Below are 27,603 nucleotides of genomic sequence, written 5' to 3'. Positions count from 1 at the left end.
ATATAAATGTATAGTATGCAACGAGATATTCCAATTCTAGGCCAGGGGTCATTTATTGCTAGATAAATTTATGCTTAATATGTCTTTGACAGTGAAGCTTGATTTAAAGCAAATCTTAACTTGATTCAGCTTAAAATGTCGTCGCACAGGCGAAGTACGTGACCATATACTGTAAACCAACTTTTATTACTGTAACCAACTTTTATTACTGTAAACCAATTTCTATTACTGTAAACCAACTTTTATTACTGTAAACCAATTTTTATTACTGTAAACCAACTTTTATTTCTGTAAACCAACTTTTATTTCTGTAAACCAACGTTTATTACCGTAAACCAACTTTTATTACTGTAAACCAATTTTTATTACTGTAAACCAACTTTTATTACTGTAAATCAACTTTTATTACTGTAAACCAATTTTTATTACTGTAAACCAACGATTATTACTGTAAACCAACTTTTATTACTGTAAACCAACTTTTCTGACTGTAACCAACATTTATTACTGTAAATCAACTTTTATAATGTAAACCAATTATTATTACTGTAAACTAACTGTTGATACCGTAAACCAACTTTTATTACTGTAAACCAAATTTTATTACTGTAAACCAACCTTTATAAATGTAAACCAATTTTTATTACTGTAAACCAACGTTTATTACTGTAAACTAACTTTTATTACTGTAAACCAATTTTTATTACTGTAAACCAATTTTTATTACTGTAAACCAACTTTTATTACTGTAAATCAACTTTTATTTTTGTAAACCAACTTTTATTACTGTAAACCAACGTTTATTACTGTAAACAAATGTTTATTACTGTAAACCAACTTTTATTACTGTAAACCAATTTTTATTACTGTAAACCAACTTTTATTACTGTAAACCAATTTTTATTACTGTAAACCAATTTTTATTACTGTAAACCAACGTTTATTACCGTTAACCAACTGTTTTACTGTAAACAAACGTTTATTACTGTAAACCAATTTTTATTACTGTAAACCAACGTTTATTACCGTAAACCAACTTTTATTACTGTTAACCAACGTTTATTACCGTAAACTAACTTTTATTACTGTGAACCAACTTTAGAGCATTTTAACTATACAGTCATACAAATGTATCGATAATAATTTGCAATTTTTTTAGTCGATCGCGAAATTCGCGAAAGTAAATCGCACGCGAATAAAAGTTTTTTTTTACAGTTATAGGTGAAATCATCATTTTCGAAATCGACGCCAAATTGGTAATTTCTAAATAAAAATCGCGTAGCGGATTCTTACGGCGGCGTATTAGGGCCACTACAAAATTTTATTTGTCTTGTACCTACAAGTTAGTATCTTGTACGTACAACTTAGTATCTTGTACGTACAAGATTGTATCTTGTACGTACAACTTAGTATCTTGTACACACAAGTTGAGTTAAACTGCTGTTCATCACCGCAGAATTGAGTCACCCGCCTGATATTTTTCGTAATTAAAGATAGTCTGTCTACTACGCATTGCTTCAAGCACGATCACAGTTTTATTAACTTATTTGACATTATTGGTATTTGACAACTTGATACTGTTAACATGGATATTTATTTACTGAAAAGAGGATTAAAAGGGCTTCCAATTGTGTATCTTTTTATTTCGGTAGTTGGCCTTAAATCAATCGACACCCTGAGAGTTGAAAAGCATTCACTTATTGGAACTTGAACAATAAACTACTCGTTTTCGAACTACATGCGGGTATGTGAACGGTAAAGTGACATATACAGAAGTACTTTGCCAAATAATCATGAATCAGTGTAACCAAGTTCAAGTCCGGTCTAGATGTCTTAATCCTAAGGAAATCACCACAGGGCCCGCGTACAGCAAGATATAACACTGAACAAAAGACCATTACTAACTATTGACGATATTTTATACTACTAGTGTTAAAGCATGACGAATGCACTCATCCTGTTTCAACAGCGGTTTATTCTGTAAGCAGCAGTTAGTGTAAGGGGGCCGCGGTGGCCGAGTGGTTAAGATGTCCCGACATATTACCACAAGCCCTCCACCTCTGGGATGCGGGTTCGAATCCCATGTGGGGCAGTTGCCAGGTACTGACCGCTGGTCGGTGGTTTTTCTCCGGGTACTCCGGCTTTCCTCCACCAACAAACCTGGCACGTCCTTACATGACCCTGGCTGTTAATAGGACGTAAAAATAAACAAACCAAACCAAAGTTAGTGTACTATAGTATGACGTCATTTGATCATTGATGATGTGACATTGAGAAAAAAGTAGTTCAGGTCAAAATTAAAACTCTCGACCAACCAGAAGTTCGAAAGGTATTTTTACATTATTTATCGAACACTTAACACATTTATATTTACATATGCCCCTATATAGTCAATGGGAGGGGAGTTGCGTCCAAATTAGCGTAATTGCAATGACGTATGAATACAAACGCAGTGCAGGTTTGGACTACTTCTAGTTTACGCTTCGATAAGATTTTGGGTCATTAGTTGACGGACTTAAAAAATAACAATAAGAGTTTTTATTAGATCAACAACAAAATGAATCGCTGGTCAGGGCTACAACCGGGGGGCTTTCCTCAGGAATTTTCGGGTAATTCCATAGTTACGTCAGTATGTTTGCACATGGACGGTCAGTCAACTCGCCTAAATATACAGAACATCTGATTGTCGGAGAACAATTCTGGGAGCGTCTAAGCGATCAATAGGTAACCAGGTTATGTATAGGAACTTTGCATACACACACTATGAATAATTCAGTCTATATCGCGTTCGTAGACCGAAACGTACAAGACAAATATTCAGCAGCTCAACGGTCATAACATCATGATTCAATAGGCTATAGCACAGTAACTTTCCTGGATTGAAAATCAAATATGGCGGCTCGCTCCACTTCGGACCGCATCACTACCCTGACAACGATACATACCGGTAGTCGTTCCGCCTCGGTTATCTCAATTTCTATTCGAAATAGACATTATTGATATATGATAAATTGGGGGGAGAGGGGGGAGGTGAGAAAAACATATCTTTAAAATAATTGAAAGCTGTCATTGTTATATTTCAAACCAAACAGCAACTATAACATTCAACAATCGGAACTATATCTTCGGTCTTCCTGACAACTGTAGTGACCCAGCCTAGCAACCAACATCGTTTTAAATTTTATCACGAACATAACTTGTTTATGCAAATATATAGATTGAACAGTGTTTTGATTGCTAACGCGCAACATTGAATATGTCTGTATCCAATTGCGTTCATGCCACCTTTAACGCTAAAAAAACACTGTTCAATTTCTATATACACTGGTCTGAGAGTGGAATTACACTTCTAGTGTGGTAGAAGTAAAGTTTGTAAAGTGCATGGTACATGTACTTCGTCATTTTGTAAAACGTATATTCTCCATATTTCTTCGACAAAACAATTACCCGTTTCACTAAATCTTATATCTTACGCTCATTAATTTATGATTCGTAGTTGAGAGAAAAAAAAATCTGATATTTCATTTCTGAATTTGATAAATAAATCCATTTCCAGCCAGGTTGTTCAAATCAATAAGCAACGAAGCATGTGAAATTGTATACTATAGATATCAGACCAGTAAATGCACTGCACCCACTATAATAGTACAGCAATGTCACGTCATCAGTTCTTTGTATCAAACTGTCTAGCACTACTGCTGTAAGTAAAACTAGTATATTTGTAGTTTATAACAATTTCAGAGTTACATACCAACTCTGTCTCATTTTGTTCCTTTTAAGAACAAGTCTTTATATACGATCATGACCCAGTTTCACGAACATTCCTTAACTTTAAGGAATCTCTAACATGTAGGCTAAATTTCCCCAAAGCGAAGCATTACAAAAGTTAAGGAAACCATCTAATGTTAAGGAGCCTTCCTTAAAATCTGTAATGCTTTCCTATGGGGAATTCTAAGGTAATTGATTCCACATATTTAAGAAATGTTCGTGAAACTGGGTCCATGATATCAAAGATGTACTATATCTTAAATATATCTGATGTTTTAGACGTAATACCATATATAATTCTTATATACCTGTAAAAACAACATCATTTAGTCTCAAAATTTATCAATCCTCTCATTAATTTATCGCTTTTTCGAAACCAGCCATTTCTGTTTTCGACACACCTGTTGAAAACCCTGTTAACAACATCACCAACACAACAAATCATTTTGCGAACGCATCTTTCTTTAATACTTATAAATATTCGTCATGTGTCAGATAAAACAATCAACAATCATGTTTAATGGAGGTATGTTGGGTTTTTTCAAATCAAAAGTATTTTCAGGATATTGAGTGCCTGTATTTGATAGTTTGTTTTTTTGGGAATTTACTTAATTTTATTACAATATATTACTAAGAAAACATTCCGTAGCGTTCCAATGTTTCTAGACCACGTTCGATGATTATGTGAATTTTTCCAGCTGATTTGATTGATCAGCCCAATCTATTCCGAACACACTTGGGTCATAGATATGAACCATTCTTGGAAATACATTCCTTCTGTTGTAATGTGGGGACACATTCCCCCTGTTTTCGTTGTTTGGTGTCGACCTCGCCAGCTCCATAAGTAACCTGTAGAGTCGTGCCATAGACTGTACACTCCTCTGGTTTTCAAAATTATTGTCGCTGCGCTCTCTGTTGAATTCAGACAGTGTCGCCCCTGAAGGTATGGGTGTCCCTCCCGAGGAGAGGGCTGTACCTCCGGAACGTTTACCGAGGAACACAAAGACACAACACTCGCATCTCCTCCTAGTGTCTGGTATCTTCATACAATCATCCTCGGGACAATTGCATGACGTCACCACCGTAAACAGGGATATCGCTGCAAGAAAAGATACCATATAATTCTATAGTAATTTCCTAATTGTTTCCAAAATCGATTTCATTGCTTTTTTATATTATTTCATATGGATATGAAAATATTTTTTGCAAACTGTGTGAATTCGTGTAGCGGATTTTGACAAAAGGTCGCAAACATTTTTTTTCATTACCCAATGAAATTAAAAAAAAAAAGTAACATCAATGCTTAAAGATGTTTTTTCAGACTATTTGATAAAATAAAATATTTTTGCATATACGATTCAAATGGGTTTTTAATGCTTTTTCCGGTCGATGTATTCAACGTCAAAGTTGTTTCTTAAAACCTGTGAATATAATCATCGATACATATTAACCGCAAATAACTTCGAATCATAATTTATGGAAATATTCTGAAATTTATTTCATATATGAACGAATTGTGTTTTTGTTCAGTATATGTGTAAATGATTATTTAGATACGAAAGTGTTAAGTTGTGAAGGTACTCGTCAGATCACCGAGGGATGCTAATTAGACTGGTTTATGGTACAAGCTAGATCACCGGAGGATGCTAATTAGACTGGTTTATGGTACAAGCTAGATCACCGGAGGATAATAATCAGATCGGTGCTCTAACAATTCCCACAAACTTATACTGAACTTATCTAACTATTGTTATGATTGTTTTCTCCTTAGATGATATTTGATATTTTCAAAACCAATGGTTCCCAGTGAGGTATAAAGTATTACTATTATATTCAAACAACTTAGGTCAATTGATCTAATTGAAAATCTGCTACCTACATATTTATATGCAGACACAGGACACTGATTTGGAACGAACAGGAATTATTCTTGTATTGAATGAAATGACTTGAAAGGTTTATTTTTCATTACTTTTTTTCTAGTAAATAAATGTATGTTTTCGATACGTATGAGCCTATATATTTTTTCCGATCATCCTGTTAACCGGAGGGCTGATTATTCCATTGTCGAAACACGATAATTATCAGTACAGTAGGTTTAGGTTATACAATATTCGTGTCACATTATTTTACAAACATCCATATTTCTAACATACAAAAAACACAAACTCACGGTTATTTACTTGAATTTTGATCTAACATAGAACTCCGATTTTTTTCATTGTGACGTACTTAATTAATTAAACACATCATATCTCTTCAGAACTTTTCATTCCTATCGAATCACATGTTCTCTTTAGTTCTTTTAGATTAAAGATTATGAAATTGAGCATACAAATTATGACACTTACCTGAACATAATGTCAGTATGTTATAAACCGATGACATAGCAGACATGCCGACTCCCTTTTCCCTTCGTTAAGATATTAACAAGTAACGAATCCTGTTTCAATGACTACTACATTTATATATATACCATGACAGCGAATTATCCCGTCATTTCAATGTCCTTTTCATTGGACAGCGGAAACATCTGTTAATCCACTAGCCACGTGCCATGGACATAAAGCGAATACATTTTGCAATAAAATATTTTATTATGGAATGTTATGAGATATTTGACGAATAGAAAAATTGGCGATTATTAAACAAACAAAAACATTTTTAAGAAGCTATTTGACGTTTAATTCCCCACGCTTTGTTCCTACCACATTAGGTTAATCAGTATCAAACAATGTGTTTGTCAATGTGTTTATCATGATAATTTTAAGATGCTGCTATCGATTTCGTTTACGACGGGTAAAAAATGGTGTTTTATCATAGAATAAGTTTGTGTCATTTTTTTATTGCTAAATATATATATATATATGTATACACCTTGACATTGATTATCGATTGTACTTGAGAGTTCAGCAAATAAAGCAAACAACAACAACAAAAAATGGTCGAATAAAAGTTATTATCAAGTTCTCCAAAATATTGTTACCTGCACGAAGTACTTGAGTAAGTCTACTTCATAAAAGCATTGTTGACGAGGTTATGGCCAGGTTATTTCTTACTAAAGCATACGAAAGTAAACTACAATAAATAATACACGTTTATAAGCGTTTATAAGGAACACATTGACATCGAATTCGTTGTTTTAACGTAGTAATTTACATTCCTGTCAAGGTTCCTATAAGATATAATATGTGCATATAACGAACTATGTAAAAACTGAAGTGATTTCGTCGGTCCGAAGAGGTTCGTTATAACCCCGTTTTACTTTATAACTAATTTAGTTAGTTAGTAAATGCACATTAAGACCACAGCCAACCTTACTAAATAAATAGCAAACTTAAAAAGTGAGAATGCCACCATCATGATCGTGACAAATATGAGGTTGTTGGATATGGTTAATAGCATTATGTAAATTTCAGTACTTAAATTGGTCCAAAATCCGTTCCCATCTACAGTAAACCATGGTTCTAATGAACATGTACGGACCACCTGCTGCTGAAAATATCTTGTTACGTTAGAAATATAATAACGTTAAATTTGGTTAATAACTTTATTTGCTATCTAAAGTTGGCCAGTAAAATTATCTAAAACCCGTTACCATATACAGTAGAACACGGTCCTAAATAACCCTGGGAACCAACGTAATTACTTAGTTCTAATCATAGTGCATTTTATGCATCTGCACACTTTCAAGTAACAACTCAACTCAACCAATCTGGTTAAAATACATATCCTTATTATCACTACGTTTGATAAGAGGATCTGACAATATCCCTTTAGGGGTCACGTTCACATGACCTTGGGAAATGGCCAATACAATTACTGCTACCAGAATCTTGACTAAGGACGAAATAGTTTTAAAATGCTGTCCGAATTTTTTTCGTGTACGTAGTCATCTCGCCGGAAGGGCACATTAAAGCTAAATATATGTGTTTACTGGGACGAAATGGCATTATAAATTGACGTAGCGATGTGTTAAAATGTATTTGATCTGAAGTACTCGTGGTAAAAATGTCATCCGAACATGACCCCTTATGGGATGTTGTCAGATCCTCTATTGAACGGAGTGGTTATAATGATCTGTATTTTAAATCAATTTGTGACAAAACTTATGTGAAATATATATAAAACAATATTTGCTTCAAGAATTGATAAACCAAAAAGCCAATGTGGGGTTTACAAAGTAAAAACCGCCTAAAAACAAAACAAAAAAGCCCATATGTGGGATATACAAAATACACACCTTTATAGGACGGGAAAGAGCGGAAGTTCAAAATTAAAGTTTTAAAGCCAAATTCAAAACATGTTAAAACTGTTGATGCAGGAAAATTACATTATTAACACAAACAAATTCTTATAAAATCTAATCAAATGACACTTGTATTGGTGTTTTCGATGCATAAATTAAGCTAATTATTATGTACCTGTAAAAAATCGCCAAAAAGACATTTAAAATGTGTTCCCAACAGAAGGCAATCAAAAACAAAATTGAATCCTTTCAACCTGATTAGCAATCTTTACGCTTATCTAAACAAGAGACAGCACCAGTCCAAGCAAGCACTGATTCCAGACAACATTCCCTCTTAACTTCTGGGAACTAGCGTAATTACCTAGTTATAAGCAGAGTGCATTATACACATACTAAAATTCTTCCTATAAGAACCTTGACGGGGACTGGAAATCACAACGTTATAACCGTGAGTTTGCTGTAAGAATATTCGTTATAACGTGTTTTACTGAAGCTTAGATGGATTAGAAATCAGAGTTTCTAACATTAAATCAAGGTTAACATTGAATCTCTTCTCTTAGGCTAGTGTTTTGTTGGTGTATCGTTATATCATATCTGTAATACAGAAAATATAAAAAAATGTAAACAGGTGAATCATAATGTAGTTTTGATCCTGTTTTCCTATTTCAAGTGTTTTCCTATTTCAAGTGTTTTCCTATTTCAAGTGATTTCCTATTTCAAGTGTTTTCCTATAGAGTTTCTATACTTTATCTTATCACCAGTCGCCTTTTTTAAGATATATGCCAAAGCTGACAGGTTTTAATAATTTTGGAGATAGTATATTAGGTCTATATAGGCCTAGTATAAATATAATCTATTTTAGATATGATTGTTTAATGCACAACCTGTTGAATATATATGATTTACAATATTCAAATGAAGTCCATTATTTCAACGAAAATGTGTATGGGTCTACTGAATACGTAAATGACTAGCTGGTTTTTTTTTTAGAGAATAATAACCTTTTCCAGAGTTTCAAATTCTTTATTTCAGATATAGTGAGGATAATTTATTGAACTGAGCGCAGATGCACCAGGTTGCCTTTATGCTGCTATGACGTAGATGTCAGACTAGAATGATATTTTTATGCTATCTCAATTCATCTCCTCGTATAATGACAATTAGCTAGACTGATTTTCGACCTTTCCCGAGATTATACGAAATTCGTTCTAGAACCAAAAATAACATTAAAATTATCATACATACGTTTGCTAATGATCTAAGGATAATTATATCAAGTAAATCATCTGTGAGATCTTAAGAGGGACATTTACAGTAATCTAATTTGTTCAAAATTAATCTACCACATCGATATTGAAATTTAAGTCTCGTTGACAGATTTGTCTATAGCACACAGGTAAACACGGCGTTATAGCAGACATAAGTATGACATATGGACTGGGTAATCTAACAAATCAGTGTGCAAAATAAATAAAACGATACGTAGCTTCAGAGTGTTTTTCTTGGTATCCATGTAACACGATGATACGTATACAGTATGTTTGTCTTGGTATCCATGTAACACGATGATACGTATACAGTATATTTTTCTTGGTATTCCTGTAACACGATGATACGTAGCTTCAGTATGTTTGTCATGGTATCCATGTAACACGATGATACGTATACAGTATGTTTGTCTTGGTATCCCTGTAACACGATGATACGTAGCTTCAGTATGTTTGTCATGGTATCCATGTAACACGATGATACGTATACAGTATGTTTTTCTTGGTATCCCTGATACTCGATGATACATAGCTATAGTATGTTTGTCATGGTATCCCTGTAACACGATGATAAGTATACAGTATGTTTTTCTTGGTATCCCTGATACACGATGATACGTAGCTATAGTATGTTTGTCTTGGTATCCCTGATACACGATGATACGTATACCGTATGGTTTTTTTTGGTATCCCTGATACATGATGATACGTAGCTTCAGTATGTTTGTCATGGTATCCCTGTTACACGATGATACGTAGCTTCATTATGTTTTTCTTGGTATCCATGTAACACGATGATACGTATACAGTATGTTTGTCTTGGTATCCCAGATACTCGATGATCAGTATGTTTGTCTTTGTATCCATGATACACGATGATACGTAGCTTCAGTATGTTTGTCTTTGTGTCCCTGATACACGATGATACGTAGCTTCAGTATGTTTGTCTTGGTATTACTATTAAGCGATGATACGTAACTTCAGTATATTTGTCTTGGTACCCCTGTCATACGATGAAACATAGCTCAGTATGTTTGTCTTGGTATCCCTGTGATACGATGTACGTAGCTTCAGTATTTTTTTGTCACGGTGCCCCTGTGACACGATGATAGGTAGCTTCAGTATGTTTGTCTTAGTACCCCCTTGTAACACGATGAAACGTAGCTTCAGTGTGTTTGTCTTGGTATCCCTGTTACATGTTACACGATGATACGTAGCTGCAATATATTTGTCTTGGTATCACTGTTACACCATGATATGTAGCTACATTATGTTAATCTTGGTACCCCTGTAACACGATGATACGTAGCTCGGTATGTTTATCTTGGTACCCCTGTAACACGATGATACATAGCTTCAGTATGTTTGTCACGGTGCCCCTGTGAAACGATGTATGTAGCTTCAGTATGTTTGTCACGGTGCCCCTGTGTAACACGATGATACGTAGCTTCAGTATGTTTGTCACGGTGCCCCTGTAACACGATGATACGTAGCTTCAGTATGTTTGTCTTGGTATCCCTGTAACACGATGATACGTAGCTTCAGTATCACCAGTCGCCTTGTTATCAGTTTATACTTTGTTTAGTAATGATTAGTCGGTATCTTTTCATTCGTCATAGGAGCCGCGGTAACCAAGTTGTTAAGATGTCTCGACATCAACTCTTGAATACAATATTTAAATGTCTCGACATATTACCACACCCCTCCACCTCTGGGTCATTAGTTTGAATCCAGAATACAGCTTTACTTATTATCTGTCAAATGTGAACCTTCAATTATTTAAAACATATTTTGAAAATTATAATCCTTTTGTTAGTGTATTAGTAAATAAATATACTTCTGTTATAACTATTGTACTTTAACGTAATTAGTCTAACTTTTATTTTTATGTAAGAGAGTGCAGATTGTATGCTCATTTGTTTCTATTTAACTAATCGTGTACACGTTATAGCTATTTTATGATTAATTGTTTTTGCTTCTGTATCGATTACTTCGACTTCGTTTCCATTCCAATGGTGTGATATCTAGTGTAAATTTGAATATACTTACAAAGAACTTACATACAATGTGTGTGTATATCATTTTGAAACTTTAAAATGAATTAACTCTTGAATAAAATTATTTTTGTACACCATCTTTCTTCTAACATCACACACATAGCACGTCCTTACATGACCCTTGCTGTTAAAAGGGCGTTAACCGAATAAAACCCAAATCATTGGTCTAAATTGTTTTGTTCTCATGTTCTCAGTGTAGATTTTGTTATAAAGTGAATATGAGCTAAAATTGATCATTTTTTATACAGAAGATAATTGATCATAAATATTTGCAAGAACATGTAAAATAAGGTTTTTTTATTCCACAAAGGGTTTTATATAGAATGTTTCCCTTAAATGCCTTGTTTTGTTGGTTGTTATGAACCTGGAATAAACTTTATGAACGTTTAAAATGAAATAAAGATATGTAGATAGATATTTATGTAAAAAGTAGTGTTTTCCTTAGCATAAATAGAGTGTAAATATCTTTATCATTGGACGATGAACTGGGGTCAATATTCAACGTAATGATTTCTCATCTATAATCATTTTAATCGACGTTTTATTCAAACAAGATTTCACATACCCCAAGATCAATACATAGAATGGACAAGCCAGAATCGACATGGTAGTTTTATACTCATGTTATTATTAGTCGATTCTCGAATTACACTTAGCGATAAAACAAACGTTTATATTCCTTTTAAATCGTCTTTTTTATCATGCCGATCACGGTTTTGTTCTTTAAATCGTATCCACTGATACCAAAACAACAGACTGCAAGATATATGCCAAAGCTTGACAGGTTTTAATAACTTATGAGTTAGTATATTAGGTCTATATAGGCCTAGTATAAATATAATCTATTTTAGATATGATTGTTTAATGCACAACATGTTGAATACATATGATTTACAATATTCAAATGAAGTCCATTATTTCAACGAAACTGTGTATGGGTCTACTGAATACGTAAATGACTAGCTGTTTTTAGAGAATGATAACCTTTTCCAGAGTTTCAAATTCTTTATTTCAGATATAGTCAGGATAATTTATTGAACTGAGCGCAGATGCACCGGGTTGTCTTTATGCTGCTATGACGTAGATGTCAGACTAGAATGATATTTCTTATGCTATCTCAATTCATCTCCTCGTATAATGACAATTAGCTTGACTGATTTTCGACCTTTCACGAGATTATACGAAATTCGCTCTAGAACCAAAAAAACCCATTAAAATTATTATACATACGTTTGCTAATGATCTAAGGATAGTTATATCAAGTAAATCATCTGTGAGATCTTACGAGGGACATTTACAGTAATCTAATTTGTTCAAAATTAATCTACCACATCGATATTGAAATTTAAGTCTCGTTGACAGATTTGTCTATAGCACACAGGTAAACACGGCGTTATAGCAGACATAAGTATGACATATGGACTGGGTAATCTAACAAATCAGTGTGCAAAATAAATAAAACGATACGTAGCTTCAGAGTGTTTGTCTTGTTATCCATGGAACACGATGATACGTATACAGTATGTTTGTCTTGGTATCCCTGTAACACGATGATACGTAGCTATAGTATGTTTGTCATGGTATCCATGTAACACGATGATACGTATACAGTATGTTTGTCTTGGTATCCCTGATACTCGATGATACATAGCTATAGTATGTTTGTCATGGTATCCCTGTAACACGATGATAAGTATACAGTATGTTTTTCTTGGTATCCCTGATACACGATGATACGTAGCTATAGTATATTTGTCTTGGTATCCCTGATACACGATGATACGTATACCGTATGATTTTTTTTGTATCCCTGACACATGATGATACGTAGCTTCAGTATGTTTTTTCTTGGTATCCATGTAACACGATGATACGTATACATTATGTTTGTCTTGGTATCCCTGATACTCGATGATACGTAGCAATAGTATGTTTATCTTGGTATCCCTGTAACGCGACGATACAAAACTTCAGTAGGTTTGTCTTGGTATTCCTGTAACACGATGATACGTAGCTTCAGTAGGTTTGTCTTAATATCCTTGTAACTCGATGATACGTAGCTTCAGTAGGTTTGTCTTGGTATCCCAGATACACGATGATACGTAGCTTCAGAAGGTTTGTCTTGGTATCCCTGCAATACCATGATACGTAGCTTCAGTATGTTTGTCTTGGTACCCCTGTAACACGATGATACGTAGCTTCAGCAGGTTTGTCTTGGTATCCCTGTTACACGATGATAATTAGCTTCAGTAGGTTTGTCTTGGTACCCCTGCAACACGATGATACCTAGCTTCATAATGTTTGTCTTGGTACCCATGTAACACGATAATACGTAGCTTCAGTGTGTTTGTCTTGGTATCACTTTTTACACGATATTACGTAGTTAAAGTATGTTTGTCTTTGTACACCTGTAACACAATGATACGCAGCTACAGTATGTTTGTCTTTGTATCCCTGATACACGATGATACGTAACTTCAGTATGTTTGTCTTTGTGTCCCTGATACACGATGATACGTAGCTTCAGTATGTTTGTCTTGGAATTACTATTAAACGATGATACGTAACTTCAGTATATTTGTCTTGGTACCCCTGTCATACGATGAAACGTAGCTCAGTATGTTTGTCACGGTACCTCTGTAACACGATGATACGTAGCATTAGTATGTTTGTCACGATTCCCCTGTGATACGATGTACGTAGCTTCAGTATTTTTGTCACGGTTCCCCTGTAACACGATAATACATAGCTTCAGTATGTTTGTCACGTTACCCCTGTAACACGATGATATGTAGCTTCAGTATGTTTGTCACGGTGCCCCTGTGATACGATGTACGTAGCTTCAGTATATTTGTCACGGTACCCTTGTAACACGATGAAACGTAGCTTCGGTGTGTTTGTCTTGGTATCCCTGTTACACGATGATTCGTAGCTACAGTATGTTTGTCTTGGTACCCCTGTAACACGATAATACATAGCTTCAGTATGTTTGTCACGTTACCCCTGTAACACGATGATACGTAGCTTCAGTATGTTTGTCACGGTTCCCCTGTGATACGATGTACGTAGCTTCAGTATATTTGTCACGGTGCCCCTGTAACACGATGATACGTAGCTTCAGTATGTTTGTCTTGGTACCCCCTTGTAACACAATGATACGTAGCTTCAGTATGTTTGTCATGTTACCCCTGTAACACGATGATACGTAGCTTCAGAATGTTTGTCTTGGTATTACTATTAAGCGATGATACGTAACTTCAGTATATTTGTCTTGGTGTCACTGTTACACCATGATATGTAGCTACATTATGTTTATCTTGGTACCCCTGTAACACGATGATATGTAGTTGTCTTGGTACCCCTGTAACACGATGATATGTAGTTGTCTTGGTACCCCTGTAACACGATGATACATAGCTTCAGTATGTTTGTCATGGTGCCCCTGTGATACGATGTATGTAGCTTCAGTATGTTTGTCACGGTGCCCCTGTAACACGATGATACGTAGCTTCAGTGTGTTTGTCTTGGTTTCCCTGTAACACGATGATACGTAGCTTCAGTAGGTTTGTCTTGGTATTCCTGTTACTCGATGATACGTAGCTTCAGTAGGTTTGTCTTGGTATCCCTGCAACACGATGATACTTAGCTTCAGGATGTTTTTTCATGGTATCCCTGTTACAGGATGATACGTAGCTTCAGTATCTTTGTCTTGGTACCCCTGTAACATGATGATACGTAGCTTCAGTATATTTGTCTTGGTTTCCCTGTAACACGATGATACGTAGCTTCAGTAGGTTTGTCTTGGTATTCCTGTTACTCGATGATACGTAGCTTCAGTAGGTTTGTCTTGGTATCCCTGTTACAGGATGATACGTAGCTTCAGTATCTTTGTCTTGGTACCCCTGTAACATGATGATACGTAGCTTCAGTATATTTGTTTTATTCCCCGAATACACGATGATACAGAACTGCAGTATGTTTGTCTTCGTACCCCTATCACAGGATGATACGTAGCGTCTGTAGGTTTGTCATGTTTCTTTTAGCAAAAAGGTTTTTTTAAACTATGTAGGCATAATCAAGATATGTTTTTATGAAGACAAATATCAAACATGTCAGGTTTTCGGTTATGTTTCATAAACTTTGATAAAAAAAAAACCCGAATATATTTAAACATCTGACAAAATAGAAAAAGATAATTACTGAAAGGTATGGACGGTGTTCGAGCAGAAATATTAGAGCACTTACAAATTAGATTATATGCATAATAAATAAAATGGACTAAGAATAGATCTCAGAAAAAAACCACCTAGATATTACCTATAATATGACATCATTAAATGTTCTGCTATGTATTTTGATATTACATCTCTCATGATCCCTTTAACCATAGTGACAGGTTCTCAAACACATGTCATAACACATGACGATAGAACCGCGAGATTATCTTGTCAGAAACACAAGACAATACCATTTCATACCACTAATTAGTTGGTCAACATATCAAGCCATATCCAGTCAATTAGATAAAACTTGCATTTAGTAATATCAATACAAGTGATAAGTTGAAATTCTAATCAAATTAAATCTGACAAGAAATAATTGATTAAATATTGTAATTTATGACAATAAATAATTCTTTGTTAACAGAAGAGAGGTTGTATATATAACTAGATTTTCTATTTACATATCCAGTAAAAGACACTACGCCATGCAGCTAAGTTTCAAAGAATCCCACAGGTTCCAGAAATACTTATATGTGGAAACTGTTCTCTTAGAAATGATAAATTTGTATGCGGTTGCAGTTAGCTGGATTCGTCTTCAATAGGAATGTACCTCTGAAGCATTTTAAAGGTTAAAAGGTGGTCACAAAAACACCGACGCTCTACTGATATTGGAGATATAGAACACATTGGGATTAGGTGTAATGGAGTAGTCAAGTGAACTATATTAGGGGTACAAATGGAACATTGGGGAGATTTGTATTTATTTATTTGTTTTATTTATATTCTGTTCATGTAACTGTATTTATAGTGGGAAAACAAATATAAAAAATGATATTTTATGGTTAAACAATCATTTTAATATTCGAAAAGGAAGTTGCCATTTACAATTCGATGCGTTGCAGCTACAGCTGTAAAATAAGTTAAAAAGGTTTCAGCTTGCATTAAGTTGCTTACTTTCCATCAGAAATCACAAAAAAATAATAGTTAAGTGTTTTGTTTCTTATTAGAAGGGGGTAAGTAAGATCTGTTTTCTTTTATGGGAAGGGGTTATGAATAGATTAAACAAACACTGTCAGTTATGGCTTTACCTTGATTTTATTCCTTTTTGCTTGGATCCAAACCATCGTTGACTGGATTGGAGTTATATTATTTCATTGAACTATTACATATGTACCCTAATATGTGTAAAGTGAATCATTAGCATAGATGTTTTAAATACTAATTTATACTACTTTTGAAATAATAATAAAAATCTTTATTTAAATCGTTTTTCTTAAAAAAAATTGCGGAGGCCTAATTAAGATGTTTTTTATCAGGACAAATATCAAACATGTCAGGTTTTCGATTATGTTACATAAACCTTGATATAAAAACAGAACAAAAGATTTGAAATAGGAGTTTGTATAAATGATTACTAAAAGGTATTGACGGTGTTCGAGCAGAAATATTTTAGCAGTTACAAATTAGATAATATACATAATTTAGTAAAATGGACTAAAAATAGAATGAGAAAAGAAATACAAGAAATACTGATACATGCATTTTGGTATTTCAGAAACTCGTATATGGGCTTAGAGGGGAATAAGAAATGAGATTGTTCCTCTGGCTTTACAACTAATTAGATGTCCGTAGCGATTTGTATTTTAATATGATATTGAAACAAATTAAAATCTCAGCATACACCTACCTCCACAATGATAATACAATTACGGAAATAATTTTGGGGACACTATTAAATAGCTTAATGATGCTTAACGATGGACATTTATAATAATATGAAAGACGGAGACATACAAACTTTTTAAAAAATAGTTTATTTAAACTACATGTAACTCATCATGTAAAATAAATACGTACTGGCACATGATTCGAAACCTCACAAGAAACATGCATAATTACTCGACATTTTTCAAATATCATTTCATAATGTATATATACAGTTCAAACATTAAAAGCACGCGCATTTATTTCATATTATCAATTAATCAGTTTCTTAAATAATCCTGATAACTATATACATGTATATGGACGTATGACTAAAATATATTTCCTATTTTACTATTACAATATCCCTGTTTTCAATTTATTAACATAGGATCATAACAGATTTTATGAAACAAATCAATGATTTTTTTTAATTTTTGCGAGCCTTAGCGAGTTAAAAACTTTTGGATCAGTTTCAGATACTTTCATCTTATAACTACACTAACCTACATCTTAAAGAATCTCAACGTCAAATTACGTTACAAAAAATCAGCAGAGGTCACCATCTTGTCACGACATCATCGACTCCTGACGTCACGTCATCGTTTTCTGATGTCACATCATATCGTTACAATGAATCTTTAACCACTTTGCCCCAGGTTATATTGCACTAGCACCATATGCAAGTCACTGGATATCAGCCATAGTGTGTGATAAAAGTATATCGATAGAAACATAAAAAACCTTAAGCAAAGAGATACAAATAGTTTAATATGATTCAATATAATCAAAACAATGATGCTAGTAATCAAAAAGGGGTGATTAGATGTAAAAAGAATCACTTTCAAATTTACCTAACAAATGTCGAGTGGAAAGGTATAAAATATCTAATTTATAAAGATTTAAATAAACATTTTCAAGTCTACTGCAGCATAATAAATGTTGAAAGTAAGGTACAACAAACAGATACCTATCTGGACTAGAGCATCTATTCACAATCAAAAAGTAGCACCTATCTCATACAAGTACAAAAGCAAAATTATTGCTTACCTTAAAATTGGTTTGAAAACAGCACAATGTCTTAGAAATAATTAGTATGTTAGGAATGAAAATGCATCATCGAATGTTTTGCACTCTATGTGTCCCTATGATTGAGTATTTTGGTATGTGTCTGAAAGACATCAAAGAAGGTTCAACGAAACAGTCACTGAGCTTAATCACGCATGCAGCTACATGTAACTATAAAACGCTGGACAATTAAATACATTAATTAAACTAATCATTACATTATTATATAAACGCCAATATACTTAATCTAGCGTACACATTACACATGATTTTACAATAAAATAATGTTTCTTCTAGTGAAACTATATTTTCTTCTAGACGATTCTTTGGCATACAGCACCATATTCTATACATGAGATTCATCAAAATCTGTGTCCGTTTATCATGTTGATAAAAATAGTTATGAACGCATTCTATGTCTTTCTTCATAGTGCACCATTTAATGATGTTCTCTGAGTAAGCATCCAGTACCAACCTTTAACATCAGTAGCAGTGTATTGAATGATGTCGAGAGTAAGTTAATTAGTCTATCACAAGAGCTCGCTTATAAATCCTTGGTCTATCACAAATAACATATCTCCCATCCGCAGTGCCTGGCACTAAAGTTGTAGAAAATGCTTGAATTTGTTTTAATTTACAAAGTACCCGGTGATATATAAATCTCGTTTTCATAACTTATTATTACTGCAATCCAAAGTTTCAGTTACGCTTGCCCGCGAAGCCCATGACTACCCCACTCAGGACACACAAGATGGCGGCTGTGATGCTGATCCCAAAAGACCATGAGAGGTCATGTGTGTACACACCATTGAGAAAGAGTCCACCAGAGTTATAGGGGAAGGCCGAAATCAGATCTGCTCCGTTCACAATGCTAACTCCGTATATTATAGCGCCAATTAGAACAAACAGGCCTGAAATGTACAAGTTTAAAACAACTTTCAGAGTGACAAATTACAAATCCAATAGTACCGCGTTAGGTAATATAATTCAGAATCAATAAACCATTTATAAGATTTTTTTTCTTTAGAATACTGCAGGAAATTGATGAGAGTAAAAAGTACTGAAACAAACTTAAGTTAAAAACTGACTTAATTAAGTCTTAAGTATTCATATAAGTTACATAAGGAGAAAAACTTAAGTTCTGGCTTAAGTCTGCACTTTTGTTTCGAGAAATCGGGGCCTGATGGTCTCCAAATGGCTCCACAGTCATATTATTGTGTTCAGTATACCTCACGCCCCCTATGTGCATGTACAATGTACCAATTATCATTTTTACCTTGCCCCATCTAAATTTAACCACCCAGAGGCTTCTACTTTGTAACTATGGTTATATATCATAACAAAAGTGTTCCAATTGTGTTGGTATCTTTTCATTCATATTAACATATATTTTTTCATAATGGCAACCAATGAAAGTGTTGGCATGTTTGTCTTTCCTTTAAAACCTATATACCAATTTTCTCGAGAGAAAAAAAATAACAACGGAAACAAAAATCTTCAAAGAGGCTGCAGTAGATTATTGCATCCACAACTGATGGTATTTTTCTCTTTCTAAAACAGGAGCAGACAAATTGGAATTTTTATTTCATTTTTTTCGCAGTGAAAAGCGATATATTTAACTCCAATGAATTAACTCAGTAAAATACCGTGGTGGAATAACCTTTTGCCGAACTAGTAGTGATGGTCTTTGTAAATATGTAAATAATGAGGTGGAAACTTTGATATTTATTTAAGATTTTTAAAATCTCCACCTTATAACTGATATTCTACAAAAAAGAAGGAACATTTCCTACTTTGCACCATAACCACGATTGAAAGATTTGAGCTTCATATTTATTTTAATTCGAGATAAAAATATTTAAACTAATTCATTGTATCCGATCAAATGTCATTGCAATATGACCTATATAGGATGAAGTACTGCTTGTGTATGCATCAAAATAAATATTAATTATTTCATATGTATTTTTGTGTTAATTAGACATATATATATGAAGTAATCATACACGATAAAATACCAGTTTTTGTTCAAATGATGCTTATGCGCTGTCGGAGCATCAATGGTTGAGATAACATTAATCCCATTAAGACGCAATTTCAGTCATTTGATCTGTTTAGTTCTAGACGCATAAATTAAGACAGAAGAAAAAAAATAACAAAATTGTCCTTATCCCAAAGTAGGTGTTAAAAAGCTCCTTCAGTAATGGTGGGTTTACGGTTCTCGCCTTATTACATCGCGCCAAACAGTGACAAGAGTAATGGGAGTGGAAATAGAATATCCACATAATATTGACAAGGCAAGACAGGTACAGTGAAATAAAATCTTCAGACGGTACGGAAAATTAATCAGGGAAGATCATTAAAGACAATTGAAAAGTTTATGACAATTTTACAAAGACAAGAAATTGGTTTAATATACTGTCTATACGCACTCGTGTAGGCGATTTCCAAAGTACACACGGGATACGTGATTCAGCTGAAGTATATAGCTATATATTTAGTTCGTCACATTATAAATGTGCAAGTGTCCAGTCACTAGGGATCATTAGCTGTAATACTGTATCTACACATATGATAGTATCGTCGTTAGAGCCATCGTTAATATTGTATTTTCATTCAGGTTATTCATACGTTTTTATGCATCTTATCGAATCAATTGTATATCCCCTACCTATAAGAACATGAGAAAGTGATATAACCAGAGACCGACTGTGGAGGGTTATACAGTATCACCTTTGAGGATATAATAATAGAAATACTCTCAATCGACAGCCAGATAATTTATCTTTAATTTGGTATATGATACAATATATATCATGTCGTATAAATGTCACTAGGTATCCAGAAACATCGGAAAACAGCCAGATTTCAACTGGTCGGACACTGTGGTGTCCTCCGATAAACACGCTAGGGCTCTAATGGGTAGTTCAAAAACCACTGCATGTCAACACTTCAGCTTCATAGGAATTAAAGTTTGGTAAAAAAACAAACTTACCGGTATGTTAGTGTTTATCTATGTACCATCCATTTGCCTAACGTAGCCCTTTGAAATTTCCGATTGAAAAAATGTGTGTCTCTAGCCGTCATGTTGATATGTGTGTAGTACATTTGTTTTCTCGGCGTTGATTGGTCAATTAATTTTCGAGAGCCAATCAACGCCGACAAAACAAATCTACTGCACACATACTTACATGGCGGCTAGAGACATAATTTTTTTCAATCGGAAATTTCAAAGGGCTACGTTAGGCAAATGGATGGTATTTATTCAGGGATTTACTAACCGGTAGGTTTGTTTTCTACCAAACTTTCATTCTTATGACGCTGAAGTGTTGACATGCAGTGGTTTTTGAGCTACCCATTAGAGCCCTGGCGTGTTCATCGGAGGACACCACAGTGTCCGACCAGTTGAAATCTGGCTGTTTTCCGATGTTTTTGGATACCTAGTGACATTTATACGGCATGATATATATTGTATCATATACCAAAATAAAGATAAATTATCTGGCTGTCGATTGAGAGTATTCCTATTATTATATCCTATACGGTTGGTTAATAATCATACTTTTTCTGAAATTGGGTAGTGTTATATGGCCGGCCGAGTTATAGACCTTGACCCAGTATTATACTTATACTTATATTAGAAGAGACCGACTGTGGAGGGTTATACAGTATCACCTTTGAGGGTTGATAAATCAACGAATCCAACTAAAAACAGGTCAATAACTGCTTTATGACATTTACTTCAGTATTAGTTATCATATTTTGAGATACCTTGACCAGAATTTCTCTACCCCAGACAGGGATATCCACATTTTTTCCGGTGTGACATTTTTCTATCTCACCCTAGGGTAAAGACAAGCTACACGAGATCTTTGCACGTACCCAACAATGGCATGACGTCACGACAATAGTATCATCACGTCACGACAACAATGAAATGACGTTACTAAGACGGCGACACATTGAACTCACGTCATCCTCGCTTGCATACGTGACACGTTTATTAGAGACACAAAGTGATGCAGGGGATAAGAGAAGAAGAATCATTCACCTTCTTTGAGGTGAGACAGGAGATCTCAACCCTCCGGATAAAATTCTTAAGCTGTCAAACTCTCGGCAGAGCCTCTTGTTTGACAACTTAAGAATCTTACCCCTCGGGTTGAAATTCTCCTGTCTCACCCAAAAGGGGGTGAAAGATTCTATTAGTCCAACAACCCGAGTGAAAAACTTTGTCTGTCAACCCGAGAATTACCAAGGGCTGACGTGGCAAACTATTTCACTCGGGTTGAAATATTCCTGTCCACATGCCAAATCTATTTGATTCTTTTACTCTTATACTTAGTAGAGAATATATAGATTATCGTTGAATCCCAGCTTTTTGATCGCGCCATTATCACAGGAACCCATGTAAGTTTCTATTAATCCCGTGGTTGCTAGGGGAAAGATAGAGTTATCAATTCCCTAGCAACCACGGGATATCCATGTGAAGCATAGGAGAAAACACTTTTTTCAAATATGTAAAGACAGAATAGCAACACTTTATTTACTTATCCGCCACACAAACTGTGACGACACGTGACTGACTTAATTACCCTTCACAAGAGATGTTCTTGCTATTCCCACAGACATCACATGATTTACTTACCCGCCACGAGCGCTGTGACGACAGACGACACTTTGTACGTTGTGGTCCACTTTCCGCTTGGTGCGAACGTGTATAGTCCCATGAGAACTAAGGCGGTTGTCCCTAGCAACATACCGAGCACGTCCATAGCACGTACCCCTTGCATCCATCCTACAAAATACAAACAGTTAATAGTGATTAAGTTATATATATATATACGTTTTTCATTACATGATATAATAGGATTTCAATAAGCAAGTAAACGACCACAAGGACCTGGCACGAACATTTTTAACAGTATACATAGATATATATTATAGTATCAAGGGTGTGAACGGACCTATTTTTTTAGCTCACTTACTTTAACCATCACCGCCATGTTCATTTGTTTTTTCGGAACGCTTCTCGATTTTACCGATAAGCACAACACTACATAATTTGCATAATATAGTCACGATATGTAAAATCGAGAAGCATTCCGAGAGAAAAATGAAAATGGCGGTGATGGTTAAAGTAAGTGCGCTACACGATGTTTAAATGAAGATTCTACAAAGTACGGGTCATGACACCTCCAAAGGAGATTGTGGATGAACACAGTTATGGGTATACTTTGCGTAGATTTTGAGATTTTGGCTTGGATTTTAGGTACCCATTACAAGGGAAATGTCTGCCTAGCATATTTTTCGTAAATTTCCCGATTCATCAAGCCATAACTTCGTCAATACTTGGCCAATTTTGTTCATCAAGCACTCGATGGAATGATAATTATTCCTCCTTAAGATAAGATATGCATCAATGGTATATAGAACCTATTTATTAAAATAATCACGGTTTTTAAAAATAGGTCCGTTTGTCTCGACCTCCGAATTCATACCCTTGATACTATAATATATATATATATGTATACTGTTAGTTAAAAAAATCGTGCCAGGTCCCCGTGTAAACGACAGCATGTACATTTCAGGGTTTACAAATCAGACGGATGAGTTCGGGTCTTGATGATTTATTGCAACGAGTAGACGATTGATTAACCATATCTTAATCGAAGTTATCGAATTTTATAGTTTAAAGTGATATGGTATGAACAGATTTCTCGTTCTGTATAAGCCGTCCACCTCTGAATCTTCAAGACCATGCCTTTTCTCTTGTGTCATCGATTACTAGGATAGATTTTCAACGTTACACCGGACAAACGTATTGGTAATACGACTCAAACTGATAGCTCTGCCAAAGTCAATACAAGTTGAACTCGAGACATGATCCACAAGAAACCGAGGCATAATGTCAAACATCATTAACTTATGTAGTTAAGGATGCTACACCGCCGAGGAATGGTATTTTTTTATCTATTGAAATAGAAGCAAATGAATTAGTATTTTTCTTCGGTAACAAAAGTTACTTTCTCTACAGTATTACTACCATTGAAAAAATTAGGCTTCTTATTTTACTTCAATATAAATGTATTTAAATTAATTAATTGAATCCTGAAAAATATCCTATGACACTTTGCCCAATATGGAAAAGGTACAACTAACTGATTGCACAGACAAAATCAAAACGAATTATTTCATAAGTATTATTGTGTTAATTAGACATACATAAACATAAATTATTGTTCAAGCGATAATTATTATTTATCAGTGTAAATAGAGTTCAGCTAAAGGTTTCTATCACGCAGCTGACGGGACCCGGCTGATATGGGTTCGATTCCTGGATTGGACACTCGACGGGCGACTTTTATGTAGACTTATTTGTGGTTAAAGGGACAATTCACTCAGGCTAATTCTTTTACATAACCAACAAGCGAAATATGGCATAAATGTATTGTTCTACATTTCTTATGAAACATATAACATAAAATATTGACAAATTCCACGTCATTGTTTAGTATTTTAATCTATACCGTTGTAATTATAAATCGTTGATCAATACGATTCAGCAGGTAAAATATGTTCGCTGTATCTATACCCGAGCCAACGTCACGCACGTTTAACAAATGAACTGCATAACCACTGAGGAGGTGATAAAATGATTTTTTTAGACGAACCAATTCACCTAATAAGGTAAACACACTATTGTCAGAGCGATTTGAGCAGTTCTAGACAAAAGTAGCATTACTCTACGAGCAAGGGACAGGGTTCGGCATACAAGAAGTTCGACCACAATGTGTAATGGCGGACAGCGAGCGAGTTTGAACACTCCACACGCATTTCACCACCATGGGCTTTTCTGGCATATTACAGTAAAACCAACTGATCTAATTTCCATAATAACTGGGTTTTTCCCGATATATGTACAAATTTTAATGTTCTTTTAGCCTGAATTGTCCCTTTAAGTACATATTTCTTTATTAAAGTATTCTTATATTGACTGCCATTATTACCAAACATTAATATATATATAGAAACCGTTGATATTACTTGTTGTCCCATATACACGTACTGTTATATTACATATACCCCTGAAATAAGTACATAAGCATAGTATCTATATCGCAGGCGATGAAGTGCAGAGACGATACGACGTACGTATGCATGTGTATATTTATATATATATATATAAATGTACTTATCGTATCGTGTAGATGGTGTCCTCAGTGTATCGTTAAGTCCTAAAATATATCTATTTATATCCCCAGTGGTAGTAACCGTATAAGCCTCTGTATATAAAGTTCGATGTTGTAATCGTTTCCGGTTACCATACAAGTCATGTGTCTGCCTTATCGTTGGTGGACAAACTTAAACAATGACACATACGTTGGAATTCAGGGAAGAGTAAATACTTTATATATACGAAAAGATTGAGTCAGATTGAGAGAGAGAAATTCGATTTGGTTGTCAAGTTGACAATACATAGTTATGCTTATTGCATATACAGGTACATGTTTTAATATATCATTGTATTTGTTTGAGAAATACGTACTAGTGTATATCACAAAAGAAGACAGAGTCAGATAGACATTCAACTTTGTTGGCAAATTAAAATTGATAATGTTGATAGCACGCAAACGTTATGCATTGATTTTACGTACATATGTACATGATCCGTGTTAGACATGTAATCATAGATTGAAGTTTCCGGATGAGGTATCTAAAGTTGGTCATTCTGGCAAGCTGACAATGCGTTCGATATATACTAGAAAGTCCCATCTTCATTATAATATATATACTATACATACCTGGTGGATTGATGTATTCGCTGGAACAGGAGACCGTCGTGAGGAAGTATTTACACCCTACCCACAGTCCATAGTGCCCCACCCTGCCGAAGGTGGCCTCATACGTGAAATGCCAGTACGGTGTAGCCAGGGCGATGATGTGAAGAATCCCGCCAAATATTAATAAGGCGATGGCGATCAAGGCAAGGACGGAAAACTTCTTAAAGGAGGCCATCTTGGTTTGGTGCAGTGTAGTGACTAAGTTATACCGGAGACATCAACATGGAGATGAGGACCAGGTGTGAATCAGAGGTCGCATTTACCTGTGTAGTCACTCACGCGTGACTATCTTTAAACCCATCGAGAAAGAGCCTCGGGCTTTATCGGTGGCATGAATGATAGCAGGTGGAATATCCGCCCTTTTCCTCTCGGACTTGTACCTGCAAAACATATAAACGCGTTTTAAAAATAGCTGGACACTCCCGTGTGACCTTCTGGGGATTTAAACGGCGGATAATTTAATGTGAACGATAAAGTTGTTTACATTCTAGTTGTAAATACCTGTGTTACACACTCCGCTTTATCACTAAAACATAAAGGAATTCCACATAAAACTTCAGTGTTGATTTAATGCGCATATACTGTAAATGAACACTTATTAAAGTACACACATTGTATATTACTTACATGTATTAAGTCTTCGATAAATTAATGCGCATTATATATAATTTTACATAAGACTGTTTCCACATGGATGACCCACCTTTCTGAATACATGTATTCAGTGACAGCTATATGTATACTGTACTTGTTGATAAATTCTTTACTCCTAACAAACAAACAAAAGATTTTAGTAGATAGTTAAAAACAGTTTACATAAGTGTCAGATGTAAATGTATTGTTTACATTTTTATTAAACGTATACAATGACACCCATATCAACAACCACCCGTTGCATTTTGACTAACATCAAATAAACTATTTAATTTCCAGGAATCTCTTTGACATCTACGTTTTTTTCAAATTCTAATTATTCTCTGAAGCGGATAATTTAAACAACATAAATTGTGAAAAATTACTGTTTATTTTTTATGCATGAATATATCTATTTTTATGAACATATATGGTTCACACAAATTACACGTACATTAATCTTCATGCAATGACGTATGATTCAAGGAGGCTAAAAAAGAGTGTATTCCAATGAACAACCCTGACCTTGATTCATCTGTAAACAAGTTATTGACAATATACCTAGTAGACCAAGAGACTTGATATCGAGCCCGTACATTGTAGTATGCTAGTATAAAAAACATCGTAGTTTCAAGGTACACTATACATGAACATGCTGGATTGAGCACTATCAAATTTGTATTTATAATTTATTGAATTACCTTTACCTACTAAGCAACATATGTATATTGATCAATCGTATCACAAAGTTTCAAACCTCTAGGAAGAGGTTTTAGTATTTAACGTCTTTTG

The 27,603-nt window shown here is 34.5% G+C and overlaps 2 protein-coding genes across 2 annotated transcripts; both read right to left on the bottom strand.

The window, feature by feature from the left end:
* Positions 1-4,219: 4,219 nt before the first annotated feature.
* On the bottom strand, positions 4,220-6,206 carry LOC138322405 (uncharacterized). Its single transcript, XM_069266436.1, has 2 exons — positions 6,120-6,206; positions 4,220-4,867 (listed from the first exon to the last, which is right to left on the bottom strand). Exons 1-2 carry the CDS (start codon positions 6,163-6,165, stop codon positions 4,449-4,451), a joined length of 465 nt encoding a protein of 154 aa, XP_069122537.1. The 5' UTR covers positions 6,166-6,206; the 3' UTR covers positions 4,220-4,448.
* Positions 6,207-17,360: 11,154 nt separating this feature from the next.
* Positions 17,361-26,595, bottom strand: LOC138320742 (uncharacterized). Its single transcript, XM_069263919.1, has 3 exons — positions 26,140-26,595; positions 22,983-23,132; positions 17,361-19,248 (listed from the first exon to the last, which is right to left on the bottom strand). The coding sequence occupies exons 1-3, from the start codon at positions 26,351-26,353 to the stop codon at positions 19,037-19,039; spliced, it is 576 nt and encodes a 191-aa protein (XP_069120020.1). The 5' UTR covers positions 26,354-26,595; the 3' UTR covers positions 17,361-19,036.
* Positions 26,596-27,603: the final 1,008 nt, after the last annotated feature.

This window comes from Argopecten irradians, chromosome 4 (genome assembly GCF_041381155.1).
Source record: "Argopecten irradians isolate NY chromosome 4, Ai_NY, whole genome shotgun sequence".
Classification (NCBI taxonomy): domain Eukaryota; kingdom Metazoa; phylum Mollusca; class Bivalvia; order Pectinida; family Pectinidae; genus Argopecten; species Argopecten irradians.
Note: the sequence above shows the minus strand (reverse complement) of the source record. Positions and strands in the feature narration are given on the sequence as shown.